General features: G+C 56.0%; 3 protein-coding genes across 3 annotated transcripts in view; 1 reads left to right on the top strand and 2 right to left on the bottom strand.

Annotated features, from left to right (window-relative positions):
* Positions 1 to 3,688: 3,688 nt before the first annotated feature.
* On the bottom strand, positions 3,689 to 4,903 carry OVCA2 (OVCA2 serine hydrolase domain containing). Its single transcript, XM_084863061.1, has 2 exons — positions 4,552 to 4,903; positions 3,689 to 4,209 (listed from the first exon to the last, which is right to left on the bottom strand). Exons 1-2 carry the CDS (start codon positions 4,724 to 4,726, stop codon positions 3,695 to 3,697), a joined length of 690 nt encoding a protein of 229 aa, XP_084719187.1. The 5' UTR covers positions 4,727 to 4,903; the 3' UTR covers positions 3,689 to 3,694.
* On the bottom strand, positions 4,899 to 14,617 carry DPH1 (diphthamide biosynthesis 1). Its single transcript, XM_084862991.1, has 12 exons — positions 14,479 to 14,617; positions 12,148 to 12,300; positions 11,978 to 12,041; positions 9,846 to 9,967; positions 9,308 to 9,465; positions 9,065 to 9,186; positions 7,123 to 7,191; positions 6,567 to 6,723; positions 6,329 to 6,429; positions 5,753 to 5,831; positions 5,151 to 5,297; positions 4,899 to 5,006 (listed from the first exon to the last, which is right to left on the bottom strand). The coding sequence occupies exons 1-12, from the start codon at positions 14,537 to 14,539 to the stop codon at positions 4,917 to 4,919; spliced, it is 1,323 nt and encodes a 440-aa protein (XP_084719117.1). The 5' UTR covers positions 14,540 to 14,617; the 3' UTR covers positions 4,899 to 4,916.
* Positions 14,618 to 18,921: 4,304 nt separating this feature from the next.
* The window catches only part of RTN4RL1 (reticulon 4 receptor like 1), a 72,002-nt gene continuing 66,196 nt past the window's right edge, over positions 18,922 to 24,727 (top strand). Inside the window, exon 1 of the mRNA XM_084862992.1 lies at positions 18,922 to 19,415. Coding sequence (XP_084719118.1) covers positions 19,403 to 19,415 — 13 coding nt within the window. The 5' untranslated portion in view covers positions 18,922 to 19,402. The remainder of the gene's footprint in view (positions 19,416 to 24,727) is intronic.

Below are 24,727 nucleotides of genomic sequence, written 5' to 3'. Positions count from 1 at the left end.
GACCTCTTCAAAAACGTCACCTGCGTGCTCGCGTGGGCTGCACATACACTGACGTTGGAACGATACAGAGACGATTAGCATGGCTGGTCCCTGAGCAAGAGTGACACCCAAATTCATGAGGCGTTCCGTATTTAAAACAACAACACGCCACCTGCAGCCACCATCACCTACTGCAGGAGCTGCTGCATATTGGGTGCAGAATTTTCCTAGGGATAGTGTTGGGAATGGTAAATGCAACACAGCCCTGCCACCCATTGAGCCAGTTTTTCTTCACTCTCCCATACCCACTCCTTTTCTAAGCTTCTAAGACAATTGGTGCTGGTTTCACAGCTAATCCATGTCCATGTGCTGCCTTCCACCTGAGGACCCTGAGGTCTTACATTAAGATGCACTCAATTCTGGAACCCAGTGGGCATCCATGGGCAGTGTCTGCAGGTGGGAGCAATGCACAGAGAAGCATCCCAAGCATCACCATCCCAAGCATCATCAGCTGGTTGTTATGGCCATTGTTTCTGAGCTTTCTGTAAAATGAAATAGTTCTTCTTTTGGGCAAGTCTGATGTGAGGACCAAATAGGATCATAAGTAAAAACCTTTAAAAACTGCAGAATGCTATTTTGTTTTTAAGTACTATTCTACAATATTAGGCTACTGTATCTTTATCAGGCTGTGGTGGTGGTGGGGAGAACCCAGCTCTGAGCACTTAGGCAAAATGAACAGGAGAAGGGGGAGAGGGCACATCTTTCTAAGAGATCTCTGACACCGGGATTGCTGAGAGGTTCTTTGCTAAGGGACTCTCTTCCATTTGCTTTAGGAATCTAAAGTGGAGTGAAGAGGGAAAGAGAACTGCAGGGGTATTTTTAAAAGAAGAAACCAAGTCTTTTGCACGTGGAACCCATTTAGAGAAGGTGGTCAGAGGAGGAAAAGAGCCAGAAGACTGTGTACAATGCGGAGTTTCTCAGTGTCTTGGAAATCATTTAGTGCACCCACTCCAGCTTATTTTACGGATTAGGAAGGTGAGGCCCAGACAGGACATTTAGCCCAAAAGGAGGGAGTGGTGGCCTCTGCTCACCTCCTGTAGGGCTGCTGAGGAAGCAGTGGTCAAGAATGTGAGTTCCTGGATCCGAACAACTATGGGTAAGTTATGTAGTGTCTCCATGCCTGTTTCCTCAGTTGTAAAATTAGGTTAAAGTGTCTACCTCATGAAGGTGTGAGATTAAATAAAACTCCACTTACCACGTTTGGCAAAGTTAGCACTCAATAAATGGTATTCCCCCTTCTATCATCTGAATCTCATTTTCCTTAGTTATAGATTGAAAAAGGTTAAATCAATGATCCTTGAGAGCTTGCCCGCGCCACCCCCGACCCAATGGAGAACATGAGAATCACATGGGCTTTTATCAAATAACACATATTAACAGAGACTTACATTCTCTCTTTTCCCAAAGTTTTAAAATATGATGTTGCATGGAAATGACCAGGGATAGCTGTCGAAATGCAGATTCTGGGTCCCAGTGATTGAAGATTTAGATCTGGAGTTTGGCTCCAAAATCCAAGTTGTTTTAAATGTATTTTTATTGATTTCAGAGAGAGGAAGATAGATAAGAGGGAGAGAAACATTAATGATGATATAATCATCGATCAGCTGCCTCTTGCACACCCTCTACTGGGGATGAGCCACAAACTGGGCATGTGCCCTAACCTGGATTGAACCCTAACCTCCTGGTTCATAAGTTAATACTCAACCATTGAGCCATGCCAGCTGAGCAATCCCAACTTTTAACATAACATGATGCCAGGTGACATAGATAATTGTTGGAGCCAGATCCGTTCTCTTCTGGGTGATTTTGATTTTCAGGGGAAATTCTTATCTCAAGCATGAGCACTTCTGCTGCACCTAATACTGCTCTCCTCTGCCTTCACCCTCCTAACTTTAAGCCCTGGCTTAAAATTCATTCCCCAATATATCTCCCCCTCTCTACTTTAATCTTCACAACAGTCCAAGGAGCAGTGGCTGTAGTTAGCTCTGAACTGCAGGGCCACTGCATTCATTCCATTTTGAACTGCTTATTTCCAGAAAAGTCAGAAATCTGAATTTTTGTGTGGAATTCCTAAAATTTCAAATATCACAAATCCATTTTTTTCTAAAACACCATGGGCCCAATCCAACAGGCCTGTAGGAATAATTCAGTCCATTTCGGGGTTTTCACCATTTGCTAAGAAAAAGACCCATTTAAAAACCATGAGCAAGACAGAAGCAGACTGAGGTAACTTTCTCCCCACACCCACTTCCGGCAGCAAAGGTCCTAAACCCAGTAAACTGGGTCTGTCTAGGCAGGTAACTCATTTTTAAAAAGAAAAATATCCTGCACAGATGCTAGTGATAGTGACAAACTCAGCATTTTTGGTAATTTAAGGACTATTAGTCTAGTTGTCTTAGGATGGACTGGAGTCTCTCTGCTCCATTATTTAAGTCCCTGGGGCAACCATGCTAGAGGGATAGTTTGTTATGATCTTCTAGAAAAGCAACCAATTGTTGAGCCGCAGAGAGAGAACTGAAATCGGGGAGCGCAGGAGGTAGGGGAAATGGCCGAGAGGACAGGCTTTAGAAACAACTGCTAACCAGATGGGCGCTTAGGCCTGGCTGTGATCACTTCAGTGCAGCATCAATCTCAGGAACTGCAAATAGGGGCAAGTTTGGAAAAGGGTTTGTTCTGTGCCGTCTTTGGCCTCCATCCAAGATTTATCACCATCCCACCCTTTGAACTCCTAGCTCAGAGGAGCTAAGGAAGTTATGGAGAAAGCGGAGAACATAAGCCAGGGTTCGACAAAAGGCCAGCACACAACTCTCAGGGGTCAGGATGGAGGAGGCCTCAACACAGTGCGGTCCGGGCAGAGCCTTGTCAGATACTCTCTTCCCAGAACTTCCGATACAAATTCTTCCCCGATTCAGCCGAGAACGCCTTTCCTTCAGCTCGGGACTTCCATAAAAAAATGTGTGCGCGCACACATGCAGGAGCTCCTCCTGGGGACTAACTGGAAGCACCCCCTTCCTTGGTGCTGCCCTTGGTGCATGTGCAGATTTGTTATAAAATGGGTTTGTTTTCTGTATCAGGAAAAAGACACTCAAAATTCAAATCACCACTTCGTGTGGAAGACAGTGGTGCCGGCCCCTGCTTTTCCCACGCCACCTCCCCTCATTCAGGCCTCCACTAGCCTTTCCATGAGTATCAGACGCCAAGGTCAACGTCCACTAAGGCCACCTGCTCCCCATTTTCTTTGAATACAGAGCTGGGCTTATGTAATCTGAGTTTTAAGAACTGATATTTGTCTTTTTAAAAAATATACTTTTTATTGATTTCAGAGAGGAAGGGAGAGGTAGAGATAGAAATGTAACTGATGACCAGAGAATAACTGATCAGCTGTCTCTTGCATGCTCCCCACTGGGGGACTGAGCTTGCAACCCAGGCATGTCCTCAGACTAGGAATGGAAACATGATTTCCTGGTGCAACCACTGAGCCACACCAGAGGGCAAGACCTGATATTTGTCTTAATTGGTGATGGTGAGGAGCACAATCAGCAGTGGAGGTCCCAGGGTAGGGACAAGGGGAGAGCAGGGATCACAGAGGCTGCCCCAAAGTCAGTGTCCCCACAGGGGTGAGGAGGAGGACACAGGGACCCAGGCATTTGATCTTTCACTCTTTCATTTGATCTTTCGCAAACTGGTCCAAGAACTTGAGGTAGGCCTGGCGCTGTGGTGCAGCTGCTGGAATGAAGTGGCCACCAGAGTGGGTGAGAGTGATGGATCCAGTGAATCTGCTAGCCAGTTGCATACTCTCCTGAGAGGGGATGACACGGTCAGTGTCCCCAAAAACATGGAGTGAAGGCAGCGACAAGGGCCCCTGCAGGATGGATTCCTGGAGGCCAAGGCCCCGAGGACAGAACCCAGATACCAAGATGGCAAACCTCGGCAAGGGGAAGCGGGGGTCACCTGCTTGGCCAAGGGCACACACAAGGGCTGCCAGCGCGGCCCCCTGGCTGAAACCAAGGAGCCCATCAAAAGGCCCCAGCTTGTTCAGTGCCTGTGCCACCGTCCCCAGGGCTTCTTCCAGACCTCTGCACACTGCAGGCTCTTCCAGGGCGGAGAAAACGTCTGCCTCCTGTTCTGAAAACCACCAGCCTCGAGGCTGCTCCTCTGGAGGGCAGGGCCCTACAGAGATACGGGGGGATAGGGTGGGGTTAGGGCACAGGGGAATGCAGGAGGAAAGAAATGAGAAAGGGAGGGTTTGGGAACGACAGGGAGAAAAGCGACTGAGGGGAGAGAAATCTGGGGGAAATGAAGTTGGGAATAGATTGATTGGCAAGGGGAAGGGCGGGCGGACCAAATCAAAGTGTAAGCGTGGGAGGCTGGGATTAGAGAAATGAAAGGTATGGGTAGAATGCAGTGGGAGGAATGAATGAGGACAGAGTAGGGGTGCGCTGTAAAGTGTTACAGAGACGGGGCAAGATAGAGAAGACTCGAAACGCATTTCCGGGGCAGGACTCCTCTCACCGGACTCCGGCCCGGCGCCCGCTGTGTCTACCACCGGGTGCGGGCCGCTGAGGCACACGAGCTCGGCGCGGCCTCGCAGCGCCTTCCTCAGCGCTCCCGTCTTCTCGCGGAAGCCCCGCTCGCTCTGCCGGAAACCCGCCAAGCACAACACACGCAGTGGCTGCGGCGCGGCCATAGCGCGAGACAGCGCGCCAGCGGGAACGGAAGCGGCCTTTCCCCGAGCGGAAGTTCAATTACGCGAGGGGCGGAGCCAAAGGCCGGTAACACCCTGAAGGCGGGCCTGAGAGCGGGCGAGCGTTCCCACGACAAGGCGGAGCGGGGAGGCGCGGCCGAAGCAGGGCGGATACCTGAGACTCGGGAGCGGCTCACGGTGCGAGCGGCACCACTTTCTCTTCTCCGCAGCCGCAATCCTCGCAAGTCACGGCTGGAGAAAGGCGCGCGGGTCCCTCCTGCACCTGAGGTGCACACTTTGGTCAGGTTCCACTTCTGCGACGTCGTCCCTCCCGCTCGCATGCATTTCCCGTAGCGGCCGCATGGCGGCGGCCACGGCTCGCATCGCTAGGGAGACCATTCCTCCCTCCTTGGGAGTCCCTGCCTACCTTCCCCAGCGCAGGCCGGCGGGGTGCCTGGGAGGGCCGGTCTCGATCTCGTCCATGGTTCACCGTCCACGGCCCCAAGGAGCTGCCCGCATAAAAGTCCATGGGGTAGGGCTGCTGCCAGGAAATGTCCCTCAGGGCCACCGCCGCCTAGAGGAGGAAAAGCGGACTAGAGCATTTGCCAGCACTTCTGCACAGGATTATTTCATCCTCACGTGGCATAGTAGATACTGTTATCAATGCACACAGAGGAAATGTCAGGCTAAAGAGGCTAAGAGACTTGCCCAAGGCCACTCAGTTAGGAAGTGGCTCAGCTGTAACTACTAGTAAGTACTGCCCGCCTACCACACTCCAATTTTTAAAATATATTTTATTGATTTTTTCAGAGAGGAAGGGAGAGGGATAGAGTTAGAAACATCAATCAGCTGCCTTCTGCACACCCCCGTACTGGTACATGCCCTTGACCAGAATCGAACCTGGGACCTTTCAGTCTGCGGGCCGACGCTCTATCCACTGAGCCAAACCGGTTAGGGCCACACTCCACTTTAGATCCCTCCCTTGACAGAACCAGGTGCAAAGTCCACTCTGTCAGATGTTGGTGTTACCTCATACGGTGTCAGCAGCGGCTTGGGGAAGGCTGTGCCCCAGTCAATGGAGAGGCGTGGACATGCCACCTGGACCCACCTGGGAAGGGAAGTCAGTCAGACCCAAGGGAGGTCTTCCCGTCTCCTGGGCAGCATGCTGACGAACATGACTGTGTCCCCAACACATCCAATGAATTAAAGTTAAGGCGGTAACGTACTGCTGTTAGAATAACACTGTAGTGTTGCTGTTCCCTTCCCTGACTACACGCTTTCTGAGGACAGGGCCTGGGCAACCTCCTTTGTGATAGTACTCCCAGAATCCATTTTAGTGCCCGGCACAATGCAGATGCCAACCACACCTCAATCTCATCTCTTACAGAACCACTGTGATGGTGCAGATGCCCGCCAGCCCCAAGGCAGACAAGATAAGTGTGACCCAGAGCAGCCCCTGCTGGATGAGTGCTCTGTAAACAGTAGCATTTCATGATCATGGAAGCAGTTCCTGTTGACGCCAGCCCTCAATATGTGCTGGGAGGGACCCAAATTCTAAACTTCGTTAGTCAGTCGTAGCTAGATAGATGAGGTGGGGAAACTTACACGTCTACCTGCGGAAGCAGACGCAGCTTGCTGGGGAAGATCTCGGAGAGCAGCAGCCTCACGAAGGGCAGTCCCAGGGCTTGCAGCCTGGATTCCAGGTGCTGTTGGTAGAGGAAGGCAGAGCTGGAGCCATCAGGATCCAGCTGCCAAGGCTAAATTCTCTGGCTTCCTGATTTCCCCACTGACTGATGGTTTCCCAGTCTTCCCCTTCCCCAGAGGCCATCCCATGCCCTCTGACCTCCAGAATCTTGGGGCTGCCCTGACGGCCCAAAGTGCCCAGGATAAGGCCCCAGGATTTAGCTGAGCGGGCGGTGGCTATGGCTTCTTGGCGGTTCGTCTGCATTCGCTGATGGTCATAGTGCTCCCTGGATAGGACTTTGCTGTATGGGTCGTATCTGGAAAAGAAGCTGTCAGGGTCACGATGGCAGCCACTTGTGGGACTTGGGCTGTATGCACAGCTCCATGACTCGGCCGCTTGGTCTCCCGAACCTTCAGGCTCCACGCAGGTAATTAGGAACAGAGGCGAGAGCATGGGTTGTTATTGGGAAGGACAATCCCACAGCTGGGCAGGCAGGAGCGGGAGCGGGTTTTAGGAAGCCACGTGAATCCCAGGGGACGGGTAGGCACTGTGCAGCAGCAGCCCTAGGTCTGGTGTTAGATTCAGGACCCAGTACCTGTATCTTTAGGGCTGGGGGCTGTTAAAGGGCCAGGGAATGAGGATTTGGCTGAGTGAAGGCCTCCGTGGCAGAGAATCCCACCCTCTCCCCAACTGGCTGGCCCAGCTCAGCCCATACCGGTAAGCAGGGACATCAGGGTTGGCAATCATGACAGACTCCAGGTGGAAGCGGCCATCTCCAAGGTACCTGCGGGGAGGTGGAGGGAGGGTAAAGGGGTGGTAAGTGTGGTGGGGCAGCGGAAGCAGCAGGCACTGGCTTGGGGGACAGAGGACTGCCTTCTTGGCTGGCTGTGCCTACTGGCTGTGTGTGAACTGGAACAAGTCATTTCACCTCCAGCGGTTTTGGTTATCTTACATGCAAAAAAGGAGCTTGGACTGGATGACCGTAAAGCCCCTTTAGTTATTTAATGCAGAAGCTAAGAACGCCCCAACCTCCTGGGGGTAAAGCACAGCTGAGCCAGGTAAGGCTGCTCCGTGCTCCAGGCTGTAGAGATCCTCACTGGGAGGAGGGGGCGGAGACAGATTCTCTCTCGCTCAATACAGACAAGGGAGTCATGTTCAGGGTGTCCTCTAAGCTGTAAATGAGGTTCCAGGGATGCACTGGCTACTCTCCGCCCTAACGGGCTCCTGGGCCCAGCTCCAGAGTTGCAACAATAGGCACTGTTTATTGGACTTATGCCTGCTGTGCCCTGGGCCTGGGCTAAGCACCTGGCATGTATGACTTCACTCAGGCCTATCAAATAATCCGCTAAGCTACCCATACTGTCCCCATTTTACAAGATACGGCTGAGGTTCAGGGATGGTAAGAAACTTGCCCATCCCTGGCCAGTGTGGCTTAGTTGGCTGAGCATTGTCCCCTGCACCAAAAGGTTGCCAGTTGGTTTGATTTCTATTCAGTACACATGCCCAGGTTATGGGTTCCATCCCCAGTAGGGGGTGTGCAGGAGGCAGCCAATCAATGTTGGCTCAGTGGATAGAAGAACTTCGGCCTATAGACCTAAGGGTCCCGGGTTCAATCACATTCAAGGTCATATAACCTGGGTTGCAGGCTCCTCCCTGGCCCGGGCCCTGTTCAGGGCGTGTGCAGGAGCAACCAATCAATGTTTCTCTCATATCAATATTTCTTTCTGTCTTTCCCTCTCTCTTCCACTCTCTAAAAAAAAAAATCAATGGAAAAATATCCTCAGGTGAGGATTAAAAAAAGAAAAAAAGAAACTTGCCCAAGTCACACAGCTGTGAAGCAGTATATCTAGGGCTCAACTCTAGGCCTAACCATCAGGAGGCTGTACCCAGCATGCCCTGGGAGATGCCATCTCTAACCGCACCTTCGCAGAACACAGAGGCCAAAGGGTGGGAGAACGTGCCATGGCAGCTCCTTCCCTGGAGACCACACTGGCCAACACTCAGGGTTTCCCTCCCTCCAACACACGTCAGAGCCCCCACGGGAGGCATCTGTGCGCTCAGTTATGCAGGCACGGGCACACGGGAAGTGCCGTCTGGGAAGCAGGACTGCCAGGTCTGGGCTGGCAGTGGGCAGGGGTGTCTGTGTGAGCACAGCAAGACCCGTGGAGCCAGAATCTGCAGCCCCTAAGGTGGGCTCAGTCAGGGGAGTGCCCTGCCTCCTTTCCTGCCATTAGCCAGGAGCGGGGCTGCCCAGTCCCAGCCAGGAGCTGTCAGCTCTGAGTTTGGCTGCATTCACACAACATTAAGCATTTCCATTACCTAAAATAATTAGGCAGCAGGAGACACGCCGCTCCTACTTGTTAGCTGTCCGGATGCTAAATTAATGGGGCTCCAGCCTGGGTGTACCCATCCATCTTCTCCAATTATATTCCCACCATTTCTAGCACACCCTCCCCCCTGTCAGGCCCTCTGATTCCTGCCCCACCCTGAACATACCCTTCTGGAGTGGACAAGGGCACTGGTGACGGAGACAGAAAATCTGAAACCCTATTTGGACCCCATCTTGCTGGTGACCTTGAGCAAATAGTTAAGGAGTTTTAGGCTCCCGGGGTACATTTCTTATGCCTGTGAAATTGACACCCCCATTTTTCACTTACACAACAGCCTCCACCTCTTTGGGCAGGTAGGGTGACGTGCAGCCCAGAATCTCCCCAGGGGACAGGGGCTTACACTGTGGGACACTCATGCGATACTCAGCTTTCAGCTCCTGGGCAACAGCCTGTAGGGAAAAGAAGAAAAGCAAGAGGCTGGGGAGGGAGAGCCAGGGCTGGAGGACGGCCTGCAGCACCGGCACGGGGACTAAGAACGGCTTAGAGGCTGGCTGCTGCCTGTCCGCTCACCTGCAAGGTGGACACAAACTGTATGGTGCTGACCAGGGCGAGGGCACTGGCCGGGGGAAAGGTGAGGCGGATCGAGTCCAGGAGGTGGGCGGTGTCTATCCGGATGTCCACAAAGACATACAGCACCCGAAAGTCTTGGGCAGACGTGTCCATGGGCACTGGGAGGAGGGAAGAGTTCAGGGACTGCGGTTTGGAAGGCAGAAGGGGCAGAAGGCCTGGCCCAGTGGCTTCGAGTTGGGGACAGAAGGAAGTGGTGGGGGAGGGCCTGTTAGAATCTCCTTTTTGGTCACTTGGGGGGATGAGGGGTAAGGGGACAGCCTGCTATACCAACAGCCTTTCAAACACCTGCACCTGGGAGGGCAGGATGGTTTCTAAGGCAACCAAATCCAAAGGAAAGATCCACCTGCAGAGCAGGAAGGCTGAGGCCACCCCAGGGACCTCATGCCTGCAAGCAGGACAAGGCACTGTGATGGGAATCAGCGTGCAATCCGGCCTCCCTGCCAGCCCTGCCAGGGTCCCGGTGGCCTGTCCGCCGTACCCAGGCAGCTGTGGCCATAGTGCACCAGGAAGTCAGCTCCCAGGGCCCTTGCCGTGAAGTCATCCACACAGCAAGCCCCGTAGGTCACATCACCCATCACCATCACTTCGGCCTCGGTGAACCTGTGGGGATGGACAACAGTGGCTCGGTGGTCCAAGGAGCAAGGGGGAAGAGAGATCTAACCCCGGGCAAGTATCGCAGGGCCCAGCTCCTCCTCTCTACCTCACCCAATTCCTTGGGTAGGCAGCTGCCACTTCTGCCAACAAAGAGTAGGAGGGGCCCAGCTGCCACCTCCTCCAGCCCTGGCAGCAGCTCCTGGAATTATAGCTGTATGAGGATGGTCTCTGTAGCACCCCGATTCCTCTGCTCAGGCTCACACTACAAGAGGGACCCCCAAATCTCAGACTGGCATACACGGGGTCAAACAAACACAGACCTCCTGACTCATCCCATGCAGAGCAGTGAGCATGTACACACACACAAAGGCACCTGTCCCCAAGTCTTGGCACTGCGGGGTGTGTGGGCATGCGTATGTGGGTATCCATAGCCTCCCTGATGCCCAGACCCCCTGCTAACTCCTCACCCTCAATCAAGGCCCTCTGTGCCCAGGATGGGGGGGACCCATGCATAGCTCCCCCATAGCACATGGCACTGCCCACACACCCCATGTGTCAGGAAGAGTGGGCTCTGGCCAGCACATTGCCAGGGGATCTGCTGCCAGGCCTGAATCACTGTGGGCTGGGCTGGGTGGGAAGACCCTTCACCCCTGAATTCCCTACAGGAATGGAGCCGAGGACCAGCTCCTCCCTGGGAGACCATCCCTGGGGCATGCATTCTGGCTCAGGGACGGGGGTCACTCATTTATCTCCTAGGGGCATGGTGGAGAAAGCTGTACTGCCGCCAGTCAGCCTCTCCCCCTCTCCCTCTCCCTCCCCATCCCGATCCCCATCCCCAAATCAGGCTGTGCACAAAAGCAGATTATTCAGCTCCTTAGAATGCAGCCCAGGCATGAGTCAGCCTGAGCACTTAATTTTTTATAGATTAAGATGTATGCAAATTGGCCCAAGCCCCAGAGAGCACCCCTACGGGGCAAGAGGACAGGCGTAGGGGAGTGAGTGTGTGGCAGCGGGACTAGGAGCGGGTGCGGGAGGCCAGCAGCAGCAGGGAAGTGGGAGGCTCCCATCACGAGATGACCTCCCCTTTCTCCCTTCTCCCTCACGGCTCCTGTGTGGGTTCCAGATGGCTGAGCACTCACCCCCACTGCCCAAGGATGGCTCACTGTATTGAAGAAACTTAGAGGAAAGAAGGAAATGAATGCCATCTCTAAGGCACTTCTCCCCGATAAGCCCCTCCTTGCCCTATTCCTCAAGATGTGCCAGAAATGAAGGTTCCCCTTGGCCAGACCACGAGCAGACTACTCAGCCCATTCCATGGTCAGCTCTGAGGACTCTTTTTTTTTTTTTAAATGCCAAGTATATTTTTATTTTTTATTTTTTTTAAATATATTTTATTGATTTTTAACAGAGAGGAAGGGGGAGAGAGAGAGCTAGAAACGTCGATGAGAGAGAAACATCGGCTAGCTGCCTCTTGCACACCCCCTACCGGAGATGTGCCCGCAACCAATGTACATGCCCCTGACCGGAATCGAACCTGGGACCTTCCAGTCCGCAGACCGACACTCTACCACTGAGCCAAACCGGTTTCGGCTTATTTTTATTTTTTATTGATTTTATTATTATTTTTTTTTACAGAGAGGAATTGAGAGGGATAGAAAGTTAGAAAGATCGATGAGAGAGAAACATCGATGAGAGAGAAACATTGATCAGCTGCCTCCTGCACAACCCTACGGGGGATGTGCCCGCAACCAAGGTACATACCCTTGACCAGAATCGAACCTATGATCCTTCATCCTACAGGCCGATGCTCTATCCACTGAGCCAAACCCATTTCGGCAGCTCTGAGGATTCTTCTCCTCAGGCCCCACCAACTGCTCTGTCTTAATTTTGGATTTTCCCCTTTGTATGTGCATGGTTGTAAGGCAGAGGTCCAGAAGGAAAGAATCATGTCAACAGGCAAAGCTGTAATGGCCATAAGTCTTGGCTCAGCTCCCTCTCCTGTACCCCAAACCTCACCTTTCCAAGATATCCACAATGGTGCAGGCGAAGAGCAGAAGGCCTTCCGGCATTTGCAGGGCCACTGCAAGACAAAGCAGACACATGAGAGCAGAGGCTGGAGTGGGGACATGCCCCTATGTGGGCCAGGCAAGCTCTAAGCCCCACCCCCGCTGAGCCTGGAGGCTTACCCTTCTTGGCCTGGGCCTGCTGGATCCTCCAGATGGTCTTGGGGATCTCGAAGTTATAGTTGGAAGGCAGGACTTGAATGGCTGCCTGCAGCTGGGGGTTGTTCAGGATCTCAGGGGGTATCTGATTGGCCAAGCGGCCCCGAGGGACTCGACCTAGGATCCACATAGGGCCTGTGTCAGTACCTGGCCGATACCACAGCCAGACCCAGCTAAGCTGTTAGTTTCAGTCCCTGACTCCTTGGGATTTGCCCAGCCATCTTCCCTACTGACCTCATCCTGAAGCTGCTGGAAAGAAAACTCAAGCCAGGGAGGAAACCTGCCCAACTCATGTCCATGTTGTGACATTACTGGGAATCAAAGACTTGAGCCATGAACGGGGTACAGTTCACCCCTTACCTCAGGAGAGCAGAGGTGACATCAGGGGAATGAAATGAGGGGCAAATAGAAAGAAAAAAAAAGTCCAAAGAGCTGCTCCTTGATAGAGAGCAACCCGGAGGAAAACCCAGGGTCCATGGCAGCCCAAGAATTCTGGGAAAATGTGCCTCCTCGCCCAACCCGAGAACACCCTGAAGTTCTGAGGTCCTGGGTACGAGATCTAGAAGCAGCACACTGTTATGAATGCTAAAGTAAAAGACTGCCTTCCTGCCCGGCCCGCGTGATGCAGTGGTTGAGCATCAACCTATGAACCAGGAGGTCACGGTTCGATTCCTGTTCAGGGCCCATGCCCAGGCTGCCAGCTTGATTCCCAGTATGGGGTGTGCAGGAGGCAGTCAATCAATGATTCTCCCTCATTAGTGATGAGATAGTCTATCTCTCTTTCTCTCTCCCTCTCCTCTCCTCTCTGAAACATATATATATATATATATATATATATATATATATATATAAAATGTTTTTAAAGATTCTCATCCTTACTTGAGTACACTCATTATGTCTATACTGGTTAATTCCTGCACTCTTCCTTCTCATTTAAAAGGGAAATAAACAACATACATTTAACTGACTTAACAAGTTCCCTGGTTCCATTGTACCACCCCACTTCCCACCCCAGGAAGAATGAAAACAACATACTCTAATCGGGCCTGTGGGAAAATAGGTTTAAGGGCAGAAAAGCTTTTTGATCTTTAGGGGACAGTAGTCTAGTGGGGGCAAATGTAGATACACAAATAATTACAATTTCCCAGTAAAGGAGAAAACACTGTAGCCCCTTAGCAAAGCTGAAGCTCTTAATCTGCATCCTGTTCCCCACAATTTAGTTTAGCTCAACCCTGTTATCTCTTTAAAAAAAAAAAAATTTTTTTTAAATATATATATTTTTATTGATTTTTTTATAGGGAGGAAGGGAGAGGGAGAGAGTTAGAAACATCGATGAGAGAGAAACATCAATCAGCTGCCTCCTGTACACCTCCTACTGGGGATGTGGATGTGCCCGCAACCAAGGTACATGCCCTTGACGGGAATCGAACCTGGGACCTTTCAGTCCACATGCCAATGCTCTATCCACTGAGCCAAACCGGTTTCGGCAACTCCGTTATCTCTTTAGGAGCCAGGCAGTTCGGGAATGCAATAAGGCAAAAAATGAAGTAAATGAAGGAATACTGGCTGAGTCTGTACTGTCTGTGCCAGAACTTCTGTTAGGGTCCTTTACTAGGATGGGTGGGACTCTCCCTGACCTGGTGGGTGGGGTGGTGGTGAGGTGGAGAACTAGCATGGCCCATCGGGACCCTGAAGCCAGGTTTGAATGCTACCACTGTGGTTTTGCTCAGTCGTTCCAAAGGCCTTGGAACAACCAGCCCAGTGCTCCTGGGCCCCTCACAGAAGCTCCCGGGACAGGCACCGTTCTCTTGTGGTGGTTGCTGAGGTGTAGGAGCTGGTAGTCTTGGCAGCTCCATTTGTCACAGGGACCAGTAGGCGCCGCCTCCTTTAACACGTGGCTAAACCTTCTGTTTACATCCGTTATTCACGGAAAGAATCAGGTCCCTGAGTCTAGTCCCTGGACCTTGCACAGCCTGGTATTCAGTGGGCGCCCAGGAAGTGCCTGGCGGATGAAACCACGAGCCCCTTCCCTGACAGCATTCCCTGCGACCCCCGTGCAGGGCCCGCCGCAGGGCGCCCGGCTCCTGCCCTCCCAGCCAGGCCCGTCCTCCCCGGGAGTCTCCACTCTTCACGCCCCGGGCTCCGGCCTCGGCGGAGGACCACAAACAGCACCCTGGGCTCCCGTGACAGCGGCCCGGAGCGAGTGATGGCGGGGCCTCCCAGGTCCGGCCTCGGACGTGGGGAGTCCTGCCCAGAGATGCGGGGTCCAGAGGCCTCAGCGTTGTGAGCACCCACCTCTGCCGGGGCCGCCTCGGCCGCCCGGCCCCGCCGCCTCGGAAGCCACCAGCGCCGCCATCGCCGGCCTGCCCACGTGGGAACCCGGAAGGCAGCGCTAGAGGAATGCGGAGCGCGCAGACTTGGCGATCGCTCGCCGATCCGGGCGAGGGGCGGGGATTGGCTGGGCGGGGATTAAAGGGGCGGGGATTGGCTGGAAGGAGGAGGAAGGGGCGGGCCTCTGTGAGCCCGGCTAGGCCCTCAAGGTCGGGGCTCGCGAGAGCCCCTAGTGGCCCCGGGCCGCAGCGGCTGCGCTCTCCCCGCTGGCCTGAAGCTGGCACTCCCGGGCAGGGCTCCCCTATCTGCCTGCTCCTGCCCAGACTTCTGCGGGCGGGCCGCGTTCTGTGAACGGGGACACCACCAGGTCTTCATCTGCTCCCCTCCCTGGTGAAAGCAGTGGCCGCGTGTAGGTGGGGCCACATTCCCTACCTCGGAGGACTCCACAGCCCCACAGGACAGAACTCTGTGCCCAGCTCCAAACTGAGTCTTGGTGCCGGTTTCCAGAGCGCCCCCGGGTGCCCTTCTCACCTTTAGAACCCACAGTGTGGAAGGGTCACATGTGAAGAAATGCTACCAGGAGAAGGTCCTGGGCCACAGCTTTGAACAGGGATGTGGCCAACATGGGTCCAAAGAACACACCTCCCACCTTGATGAGAGTCCAGCCTAAACTTCCCACCTTTCTCAGTGTCTCTGGATCCCCAGGGCGCAGGATATCCATTCTAGGGATCCCCTCATTCCAGCTTCTCCCCCTTTACAACACGAAGGTCCAGCCTGTGGGCAGCTCTGGTTCTGGATGCAGCTTTAAGTGAGGATGGGGCAGTCCGAGGACTCAGATTCTGGATGCTGGCCCACGTTTTCCCTGCCTAGGCTGCCCCTTAGGCTTATGGTAGATTTCTCCTGCTCAGTGCTGAGCTCCTAGGATTCCAGAGGGAAGGCAGAGCAGCTGGTGAGACAGCGTGGGCCTTTGAAAGAGCAGAGTGCCTTCAAGACTGGCCTTCAGCAAGGTCTGCCCCATAGAGCAATGGTTCCCCAGAGCCACTTGCCCACCCAGCCTTCTGGCACCATCTTCCCCTCTCTGCAGTGGTGATGTGAGTACAACGGGCCCTTTAAGACAGCTCTGTGGCCTCAGGCTCCCCTGGAGGCCCTCCCAGCTTGGAAACTCCTAATTAAGGTGCAGAGAGAAGTGAAAAACAAGCAGCCGGGAACTGGCCCTGCCTGGGAGGCTGCCCAGAGAGGAGGGTTGGCTGGGCAGGGCTGGCCGTGAGCAGCCAAGCGGAGGACCAGCAGGAGTCAATGTTCTGCCCTCCGACCGCCAACTCTTGCTCTTCACAACTTTGAACAGGGATGTGGCCAACATGGGTCCAAGGAACACACCTCCCCCCTTGATGAGAGTCCAGCCTGAACTTCCCATCTTCCTCGGTGTCTCTGGATCCCCAGGGCGCAGGATATCCATTCTAGGGATCCCCTCAGTCCAGCTTCTCCCCCTTTACAACACGAAGGTCAGCTCTGGGTTCTGGATGCAGCTTTAAGTTCCAAGAAGGGAGAAGACTGGCTTCAGCAGAGCAGTGGCTTCTCCCTAGCCGGCACCCTGCTGGGCCTTTTTCTGAGGTGGAGGTGGGGGCGGTGCAGGTAGAGGTGCTTGAGATGGGGACTTTCATTGCACTACAGCCTCTGTGCCTAATGAGCTGCCCCAGCCCCCAATAGGAAACCAGGCAGAGTACAGGACCGGTGTGAGCCTGTCCCCCAAGACCCTTGTTGTTGTGCAAAACATTGGGGGCTGTCCTTCAACTTGGTCCAAGAACACCTCCATCTGTCTGTGGGGGGTCTCCCTGCCCGAGTTACTCAGCAGGCTGAGTAATTACTGCCTGACAAGAAGGCGGGCGCAGTGCACCCCCACATTATACCACAACACCCGCCTACAGTCACCCCCACCCCTGGCTGGACTCCAAAGCCGCACTCAGCCCTCCGGAGGCTGAAATAACTCTGCTTCTCACACTCACGCCCCGTTCCAGCCAACTTTGCCTAAGATGCTGGGGTTTGCGGGGCCGGGGTCATGGGGAGGCGGCTTGGGGAGGTGGCAGGAGGAGTCACACACCCTGCTTCAGGCTGGCAGGTTGGCCCTGAGCTGCAGTATGACATACTGAGCAAGTTGTGCAACCTCCCTGGGCCTCAGTTTCCTTGTGGAGGGCTTCTGCAAGCTGTGTCATTAAGTTCAGTGTCAGGGTCAACCTGGCAGGGCTCAGGCAGGGAGTGGGGGCAGCCCAGCCTGGCTAAGAGAAAGAATGCCTTCTGTTCCCACCTTCAGATGGACCAATCTGCCGAAACCGGTTTGGCTCAGTGGATAGAGTGTCCGGCTGTGGACTGAAAGGTCCCAGGTTCGATTCCGGTCAAGGGCATGTACCTTAGTTGCGGACACATCCCCAGTAGGGGGTGTGCAGGAGGTAGCTGATCCATGTTTCTCTCTCATCGATGTTTCTAACTCTCTATCTCTCTCCCTTCCTCTCTGTAAAAAAATCAATAAAATATATTTAAAAAAAAAAAAAGGTGGACCAATCTTCAGAACAAGGTTACTTTCTCACCTTGTTCTCCCATGGGCACTGCCTAGAATGGCCTTTCTCCTTCTCAGCCTGTTGAACACAGCCCTCAAGATCTAACCCAGCCAAAGCCGTTTTGGCTCAGTGGATAGAGCTTCGGCCTGTGGACTGAAAGGTCCCGGGTTCAATTCCGGAAAAGGGCATGTACCTTGGTTGCGGGCACATCCCCAGTAGGGGAGTGTGCAAGATCGATGTTTCTCTCTCATTGATGTTTCTAACTCTCTATCTCTCTCCCTTCCTCTCTATAAAAAAATCAATAAAATATATTAAAAAAAAAAAAAGATCTAACCCAGACGGCCCCCTCTCTGTGAAGCCTTCCTGATGGGCCTTCACTTCCCTACAGAGCCAGCAGGGAAGACACCCTGTGTGTCTCCTCTTGTAACATTGAAAATCGGATTGTGGGTCTTTCTTCCCTAAGCTTCTGGAAACCCAAGCTCACACCGTTCGCTCACACCCAAGCTTCAGGGCATAGAATGCGTGCAATGGCGGTGAATGGATGATACTGGCCTTTCTGACCTTTCTACGGTGCCAGCAAATCACACCAAATCTCCAACAAATCACACCACTCATCCTCTCAGTTTAATCACATCTCTGCTTAGCTGTCACTTGCTCAAAGAGCTTTCCTCCCCCGACCCCTCATTTCAGCTCCAGAATACCGCCGTTTGCTTTTCTCCCAAGCACCGTCTCACCCAGACTTCCCACATGAGGTCCCTAGTAGACTGTAAACTCCACAAAGGCAGGGGCCTTCTCTTTTGCAGGGGCCGAAGCCCCAAGAACAGTGGTGCCTCACACAGGATAGACCCTCCATAAATACGTGGTGAATAAGCGACTTAGCCCCCTTTTTTCTCTGCCAGGACCCCGCTTATGATAAGAGTCTTATCCTAGGCCGGTAGGGGGTGCCGGCCTCCACCCAGGATCTCGCCTAGCCTGAACGCTCAGCCCAACCTGCCCCCCTGCGGGACCTACTTTCTAGGCGGTGCCGCCTCCATTTTCTGCAAAGCCCCGGCAGGGTCCGTGCGGACCGAGGGAAATCAGAGGGTCCCCTAGGCGGAGGGAGCTCACTGGAGCCCCACGTGGGTTCTCCCCTCTCCCTGGGGTTTGCAGCCAGGCCTCCTGGAATGCTTGCTGCGAGGTCTAGACCCGCCTGGGGGCACGCCACACCTCCTCCCCCCAGAGGACAGTGTCCTGGGGCGCAGGACGCGGGGCCAGGCGGCAGGGTCTGCCGGAGCTGTCCCGGGCCGGGCCGGGAGGAGCCGTCGAGCCTCCTAGGAGGAAGCCGAGCCGACCCAAGAGGCGATGGGCAGGGACGCGGACTTGTGACCGCGGGCTTTGGGCGGCGGTCGGTCGCCTCGTCCCAGCCGGCCGGTCGGCTGAGCGGAGCGCACGCTTCCAGCTGCCTGGCTGGGTGACCTCCATCCGCGAAGGGCGAACAGGCGGCGGGTGGGGCTGCGGGGACGAGCTTTGGGGAGCCCACGGGGACGGGGAGGGGGCTTTCCGAGGGGTCCGAGGGCCGGCCCGGGGGCTGGGGCAGGTCCTGGGACGGCCCGGGGTGGAGGAGGGTGGTCCCCGGGGGCGGAGGGCCCGGAGAAGACACCTCGGGAGGCGGCGCCGCGCGGCGGAGCGCCGCTGCCCTGGGAATAGGACGGCGCGGCAGGCTCCGCGGGCTGAGAGCACTTTCATAAATTTTGTATGGGAGGCGCTCCGTGAGCGGGGGCGGGGACCGCCGAGGAGGAGGGAGCTGGCGAGGGAGGGAGGGAAGGAGGGCGGGAGGGAGGAGGGAAGGTGGGGGAAGCCGGCGGGGGGAGGAAGGGAGGCGCCCCGCTCCGCCGATCGCTCGGTCCTGCAAACGCGCGCCGGGCGCTCTCCCCGGAGCCCCGCGCTGCGTGCGAGCGCCCTTGTGCAGCAGCAGCCCGAGGGGGTGGAGAGGAGGGGGCTGCGGCCGGGGAGGTGGGTAGGGGGGCGGTATCCCCCCTCAAAACCGCCTGCAAAGTGCTCCGAGCTGCAGACGGAGGCCACCGGATTCGCAGAGCAAAGCCGCTCGTCCCGGGGCTCGGCGAGCGCGCGGGGCCGCCGGGCAGCGCGGCGGGTGCGGGTGGGCGCCGGTGCCCTCTGCGCGGGGCTCGGGCTCACCATGCCCCTGCGGGGCCGGGCCGCCGGGCACCAGCGGGTTCCCGGCTTGCCGCCGCCTCCACGCGCTCGGATTAGCGGCAGCCAGCGCCCGAGGATTTGAATCCGGACCCCGGAGGGAGCGTGTCTAAGGCCGACCCCAGAGCTGCGGCCCCGCGGCCAACATGCTTCGCAAAGGTGAGTTGCAGCCGCAGGGGCAACTTGGAGTTGGATGCGCGCGGGGCAGAGCCGCGGTCCGGTCCTGGGAGCTGCCCGGAGCCGGGGCTCCAGCCGGGGAAGCAGCCCCCCGGCGGGCTGGCGGGCTCTGCGGGGTGCGCCCGGGCGGAGGGGTTGTTGCTGGAGCTCAGCCGGGTTCCGTGGCTTCTGGGGACACACGGGATTTGCCCCGTGGATCAAGCTGTCAGGCCTAGGGATCAGGCTGGACGAGGTCATTTGGAGACCACAGTGAGGAGCTGTCCATGGTGGAAGGGAGCCGGCCTCCTGGGACCTCTGCTTTGCTATGACAAAGTTTTGCACTTGCAGGCTCTGTCCCCGTTGCCGGCTCCTGCCGCTTGGTGGGGGCCGGTCCAGCCCGCTCCGGTGCAGCCTCCGGTTCGTCCCTGCGCGGCCCGGGCACTCCCCGCGCGCCCCAGCTTCCCAGGCGGGGCCCGGGCGCGGGCACCTACCCTGCAAACCCAGCTTTGGTCTCCAGGGACGGGGTCGGGGACCCCGCGGCCCAGGGGGATGGCGAGCGCCTACTGTCCGGTTCCTCAAACTTTCCCTTCGCCTGGAGCGGAGGGATGCGGACGCGGAGGCCGTGCCCGCTGCGTGCGCTGCCTGTGCCAGGCTGCACTGGAGGTCTGGCCCAGGGACCACCTCGCCACGACCCCCTGGCAGCCCGGCTCCTCGCCGCCGAGCGCTGCAAAGTTGGCGCCAGTGCCGGGGAAGTTCCGCCGCGCCCCCACGTGGCCGCCGGCGGGGAGCGGTCCCCGGGGGCCCCGGGAGGGCAGGTGACCGCGGCGTGAGTCCGTGGGCCCCACCACCCGCAGCCCCGACCTCCGCCTTTGCCTCTGCCTCGCTCCTCTCCCAAGTCCGGGGGGCTCCGCGCCCCGCCGCCCCCATCCCCGCCCGTCCCTGGCTCGGGCCGGGTGGCCGACCAGCTCCGGCGCCGCCCGCGGCGGGCAGTGCGGGCCCTGCGGGAGCGGCTGCAGCGAGAGCTCAGGTAACGGAGGGGCCTGATCCCTGCGCTCCGCGCTCCAGCCTTAATCCGCCCTTGTTTCCATGGCAACAGACCGAGGTGTCGTAAGCAAGGGATTCTGACCTCACAGTGGGATGGAGAAGGAGAAAACGGGCAGGGGGAGGTGGCCGAGGACGGGGAAGCGAAGCCTCCAGGTGGGCGGGGAGAAACAGATGCAGGGGCGATGGAAGAGACCCCTAAGCAGGCTGGACAGGTGGGAGAAGAAACCACGCCGTCACTGGGAACAATAAAGACTGTGGGACGGTCCCTCCCTGCTCAGGCTGACCCAGGGTCCTGGGTCTTGGCAATACAAACTTGTGCGTGACTTGTGCCCTCCACGTGGGTCGGCGGGGCAGGGCCGAGGAGGAAATGGTGACTGCCTTTCGCTGTGGTGTGGGGAAAGTCTCCCTGGCTGGTGAGAAAACCCTTCCCCCATGCACCCCAGTTCCTTGTCCCTGCAGAAAGCGACTGAACATGCGTTTAGCAACCAGAGAGCCTCTGCGCAGAGAGGTGCTTTCCACAGAGCTGAGCGCAGGCCCAAACCTGCCACGCTTGGGCCTGGAGCCTGCAAACTCGCCCCTCTGGGGAAGGCTTCCCCGGCGGCCAGGTTTAACAGGCCACCATGTTCGCCTGCAGGCCGGCGAGGGAGAGAGCTGGGAGGACTTGACATCTCCTTTCCCCTTTGGCCTTTGTCTTCTGGCACCCTGCGTGAGAAAGAAGCCGCGAAGCAACCCCCACACTCTGGATGGTGTAGGTGCCGAGGGAGGCTTGAGCAGCCTTGGGAAGCCTTTCTCTCCCATCTTGGCTAGCCACAGGCCCCAGGTGGGATGAGCCCAGTGCATTGTGGGGGCCATTCCTGGGGGAGGCTCTTACCCAGCTCAAGAGGTGGCCCTGGAGGCTTGGCAATCACGTGTGTTTCCAGAGAGGCCTATTCCCCCTCTCTGTACGGCGCTGCTGATGGGAGAGCTACCAAAAAGAGGTTTCCACCTGGACTGGCCTGAGGGACATAGAAGAGAGGAAACTGCTCCGAGCCCTGGAGCCTGCTGCTTGGACATTGTGTGGGCAAAAGACTTTTGTTTTGTGTGTGTGTGTGTGTGTGTGTGTGTGTGTCTTTTTTCTGGGCAATTTTCTCCCTCTGCCCCAGATCTGATCCCTAGGACTTGTGTGTTTTACACACTTGCAGGACACTCAGATTCTCGGTGTGGATTCTAGGTATGTGCCCGCAGCCAAAGGTGTGCCTGAGGTGAATGTCAAGGGAGGGGGTGGCCATTGAAGTTTCTGCTTCTTGAATTGTCCTAAAGGCTCCAATCAAAAATGCTATAGTTCGGGTTGCAGTTTCTCTGTCTCTCTGATGCAGAGTCCTGCATGGGGCCCTGCCCCTGAGGAGTTCCATATTTCCATTATGATTTGGAAAAGGGTTTGAAAGATGGAAAAAAAAAAAAAAGTAGCCTTCCTTAGGTCCTGGGGAGAGAGGAGAAGAGAAAAGAACCTCACCTTCCTGCAAAGGATAGGGCTTATGGTCTTGACCATGATGCTGTGTGGAGTTGGGAGGCTCAATGGTCTGAAGCCTCAGAGGAGGAGGAAGGGGAGAGTAGTTACTGGACCATGAGGGTCACCTCTGGTTTCTGATTGTCCTGTTGCAGCGAGCACAAGTTAGGGGGTGCTGCCTTGCAGCTCTTAATGAAGGATTCTGCTGGGCACAGCCCTGCCTTAGTGAGCCAGATCAGCCCCGAGAGCGCAACGGATCCTGCTGCTGACAGACCTGGGAGCTGAAGGCTTCGGCAGCTGCCCTGCCAGCGTTTCCATAGCCTGGCCCGCCCTGTAGAACCAGGGGTGTAAGAAGTAAGCCTCTGGTCGGAGATAAGAGGCGGGCAGGCACGGCAAGCGAGGCCCCGAGCCACCCAGTATCATCCAGGAAGGAGGGGCGGCCTGCTGGGGATATGGCTGAGCCAGAAGCGGCCTGCTTACGGTCAGAATCTATGGTTTTCCTTGTTAGAGCTGTACAAGCAGCATGCAAATCAACAGCCCCTGGGCTCATACGGAATCTTCAAGTTTCTGTCTTGTTAAGCAAGGAAACAGAGCGCCAAATAGGCTTTGTTAAGTGGCATTCTAATTAATAATTTAAAACCTTGTAGCTGTCTTTCATTAGAATTTATCTGTACATCAACCACAAAAATCAGTCAAACACACTCATTTATAAGTTAATGCTACCCCTGAATAATTCAGCGAGAGCCAGACTAAGTCCTGCAGCCCAGAAAGATGCATTGTGTCCCTTTGGTTTCCACAGCCAGCAGATCGGGTCTCTTTTGTGGAAAGAAGGGAAGGCACAGGGGGGAAGGGGCCATGGGGTTGCCAGATGCTGGGTTGGTTTGAGGCCAGAGGTTCCCCGGAGGATCAGAGAGTCTCCGTGTGGCCAGGTGTGAACAGGCTCCATCTCTTGGAGCCACTGGTGACACGGCCCACTCCAGTCCCTGCAGAGGGGTGGCCCGTGGACAGCCACAGCACACTGCTCTCTGCTGCAGAGGGAGTGCAGAGGGGCCATAAAGAGCCTGCTTGGGAGGATGGAGACAGGAGGCTTCAATCTTAGCCCAAACCCGGGTGGAACTTCCCTCTTCCCGGACCAGTTGGGTCCCACTCAAGGAATGCAGCCTCGTGACCCCATTGCCACCAAAAAAGCTTCTTTCATTGGGAGCTTCCGGGAAGCTTCTTTCCTCAAAGCCCCGGGCCCTTATGCCAGAAAAGAGAAGCCAAGAGGAGGAATGTGGGGGAGCACCCGGACACCTCAAGAGAAAGAAGAGGCCGAGTGAGTGGCTAACGAAAGTCCGTGCATGCGTTTCCTGACTGGTGGCCAGAATAAAGACGAGGAAAGCAGTGGCAGTGTTCCATCTGTGAGCTCAGAAAACCGCGCAGAAAATGTGCTTCGGTTCGGTTCCTGTCATGCCAGCACCTCGCTGCAGTCCAACAGGTCCATTTTCTGCAGAGAAACTGTTCCGGACCCAAACTCCCGCCTGGGTCCCCTGGCCCCTCCACTACAGGGGTGGATGAACCCCAGAGTTTCTGGTCTCCATCTCAGGCTGCCAACCCGGTGCCCTCAGGGGGGTTAAACGGCTCTGGGTATGGGGTCCAGGTAGCTATCTGGAGCAGACGGCGGACTTGATGCCAGGAGAGGTTCTTGGCCAAGTTTGAAAAGAGAAAGTCTCATTAGGAAAAGGAAAAGGCCCTGGAGGGGGAGGCGTGCCCTCAGACCTGGAGCAGATTGACAGCAGATGGATCCGAGGAGGGAGGCTTGTGGGGTGAATCCGATGCCAAGCTCTGGAGCCGGGGCCCGAGAAAGGACAGAGCAGAAGTTCACTTGCGGGAGATGAGAAGGAGGGGGCAGGTGTCGTGAAGGATGTCAAGAACGGATCTGTTGGGTACCATCTGCAGTGAAGTAGTGGTTAAGGTTAAGGCAGAGAGGAGATGACAGGGAGGGAACAGATGGCCGAGGAAGCAAAATAGCTGGCGAAACAGGAACAGAGCCTCCAGGGACAGCAGAAGGCAGGACCTCCTCGCAGAGTGCCGGAAGCAGCCCTTTCTTCGGGGTGCCCTGGCCAGACCGCCCTGGGCAGAAGCGAGGGAGAGAGAGGAGTGAGGTGGGGACCTCAGGGTGAGGGCTTCTTGGAGCTGGCCAGGGGGTCCAGGAGCAGGGACCTCCTTAGATGCCGTTGACTGCGGAGAGGAGGCACAGCTGGCCGGGTGTCCGTCACTAGAGTGAGCCAAAGCTTGCCTTGGGACTCGGCATGCCTGGCCGTGCCTGCTGGGAGGAGGGGTGGGTGCTCCCTGAGCACAGGGGCAGCAGGGACTGGACTCCTCTTCCCAACCTGCCTTGGGTCCGCTTGTGCCAGCCCCTGTCCACGTGCTGACCACAGCTGCTTACGATGACTAACGGGCCAAGTTAACTACACGCTACGCCGTAGCTCACGTCATCTCCGCAGTCACCCTTCAAGATCAGCCTGTGCCTGTCCCTGCTGTATTGGGAGGGAAACCGAGGCACAGACACACGAAGTCCCTCGCTCCGGGTCGCCCCTCGTTGACTCAGAGTGCAGTCCCAGGTCTGTCTGCTACCACTCTCTCTCCTGCCCCTCTCCCCCTCTCAGCCCCACCGGCTCCCATGCCCATCTGCCTTGATTTATGTGGCGTTTGTTCTGCGGGTGCCGGGCGCTGCTGAATCATTCGTGCCTCGTTGCAGAGCTCCCCGGTCGTCCCCATGCACCCCCTCCTGGTTTCCCTCCAG

This window comes from Pipistrellus hanaki (assembly GCF_964339955.1).
Source record: "Pipistrellus hanaki genome assembly, chromosome: 16".
NCBI lineage: Eukaryota > Metazoa > Chordata > Mammalia > Chiroptera > Vespertilionidae > Pipistrellus > Pipistrellus hanaki.
This window is presented reverse-complemented; position numbering and strand designations above follow the sequence as displayed.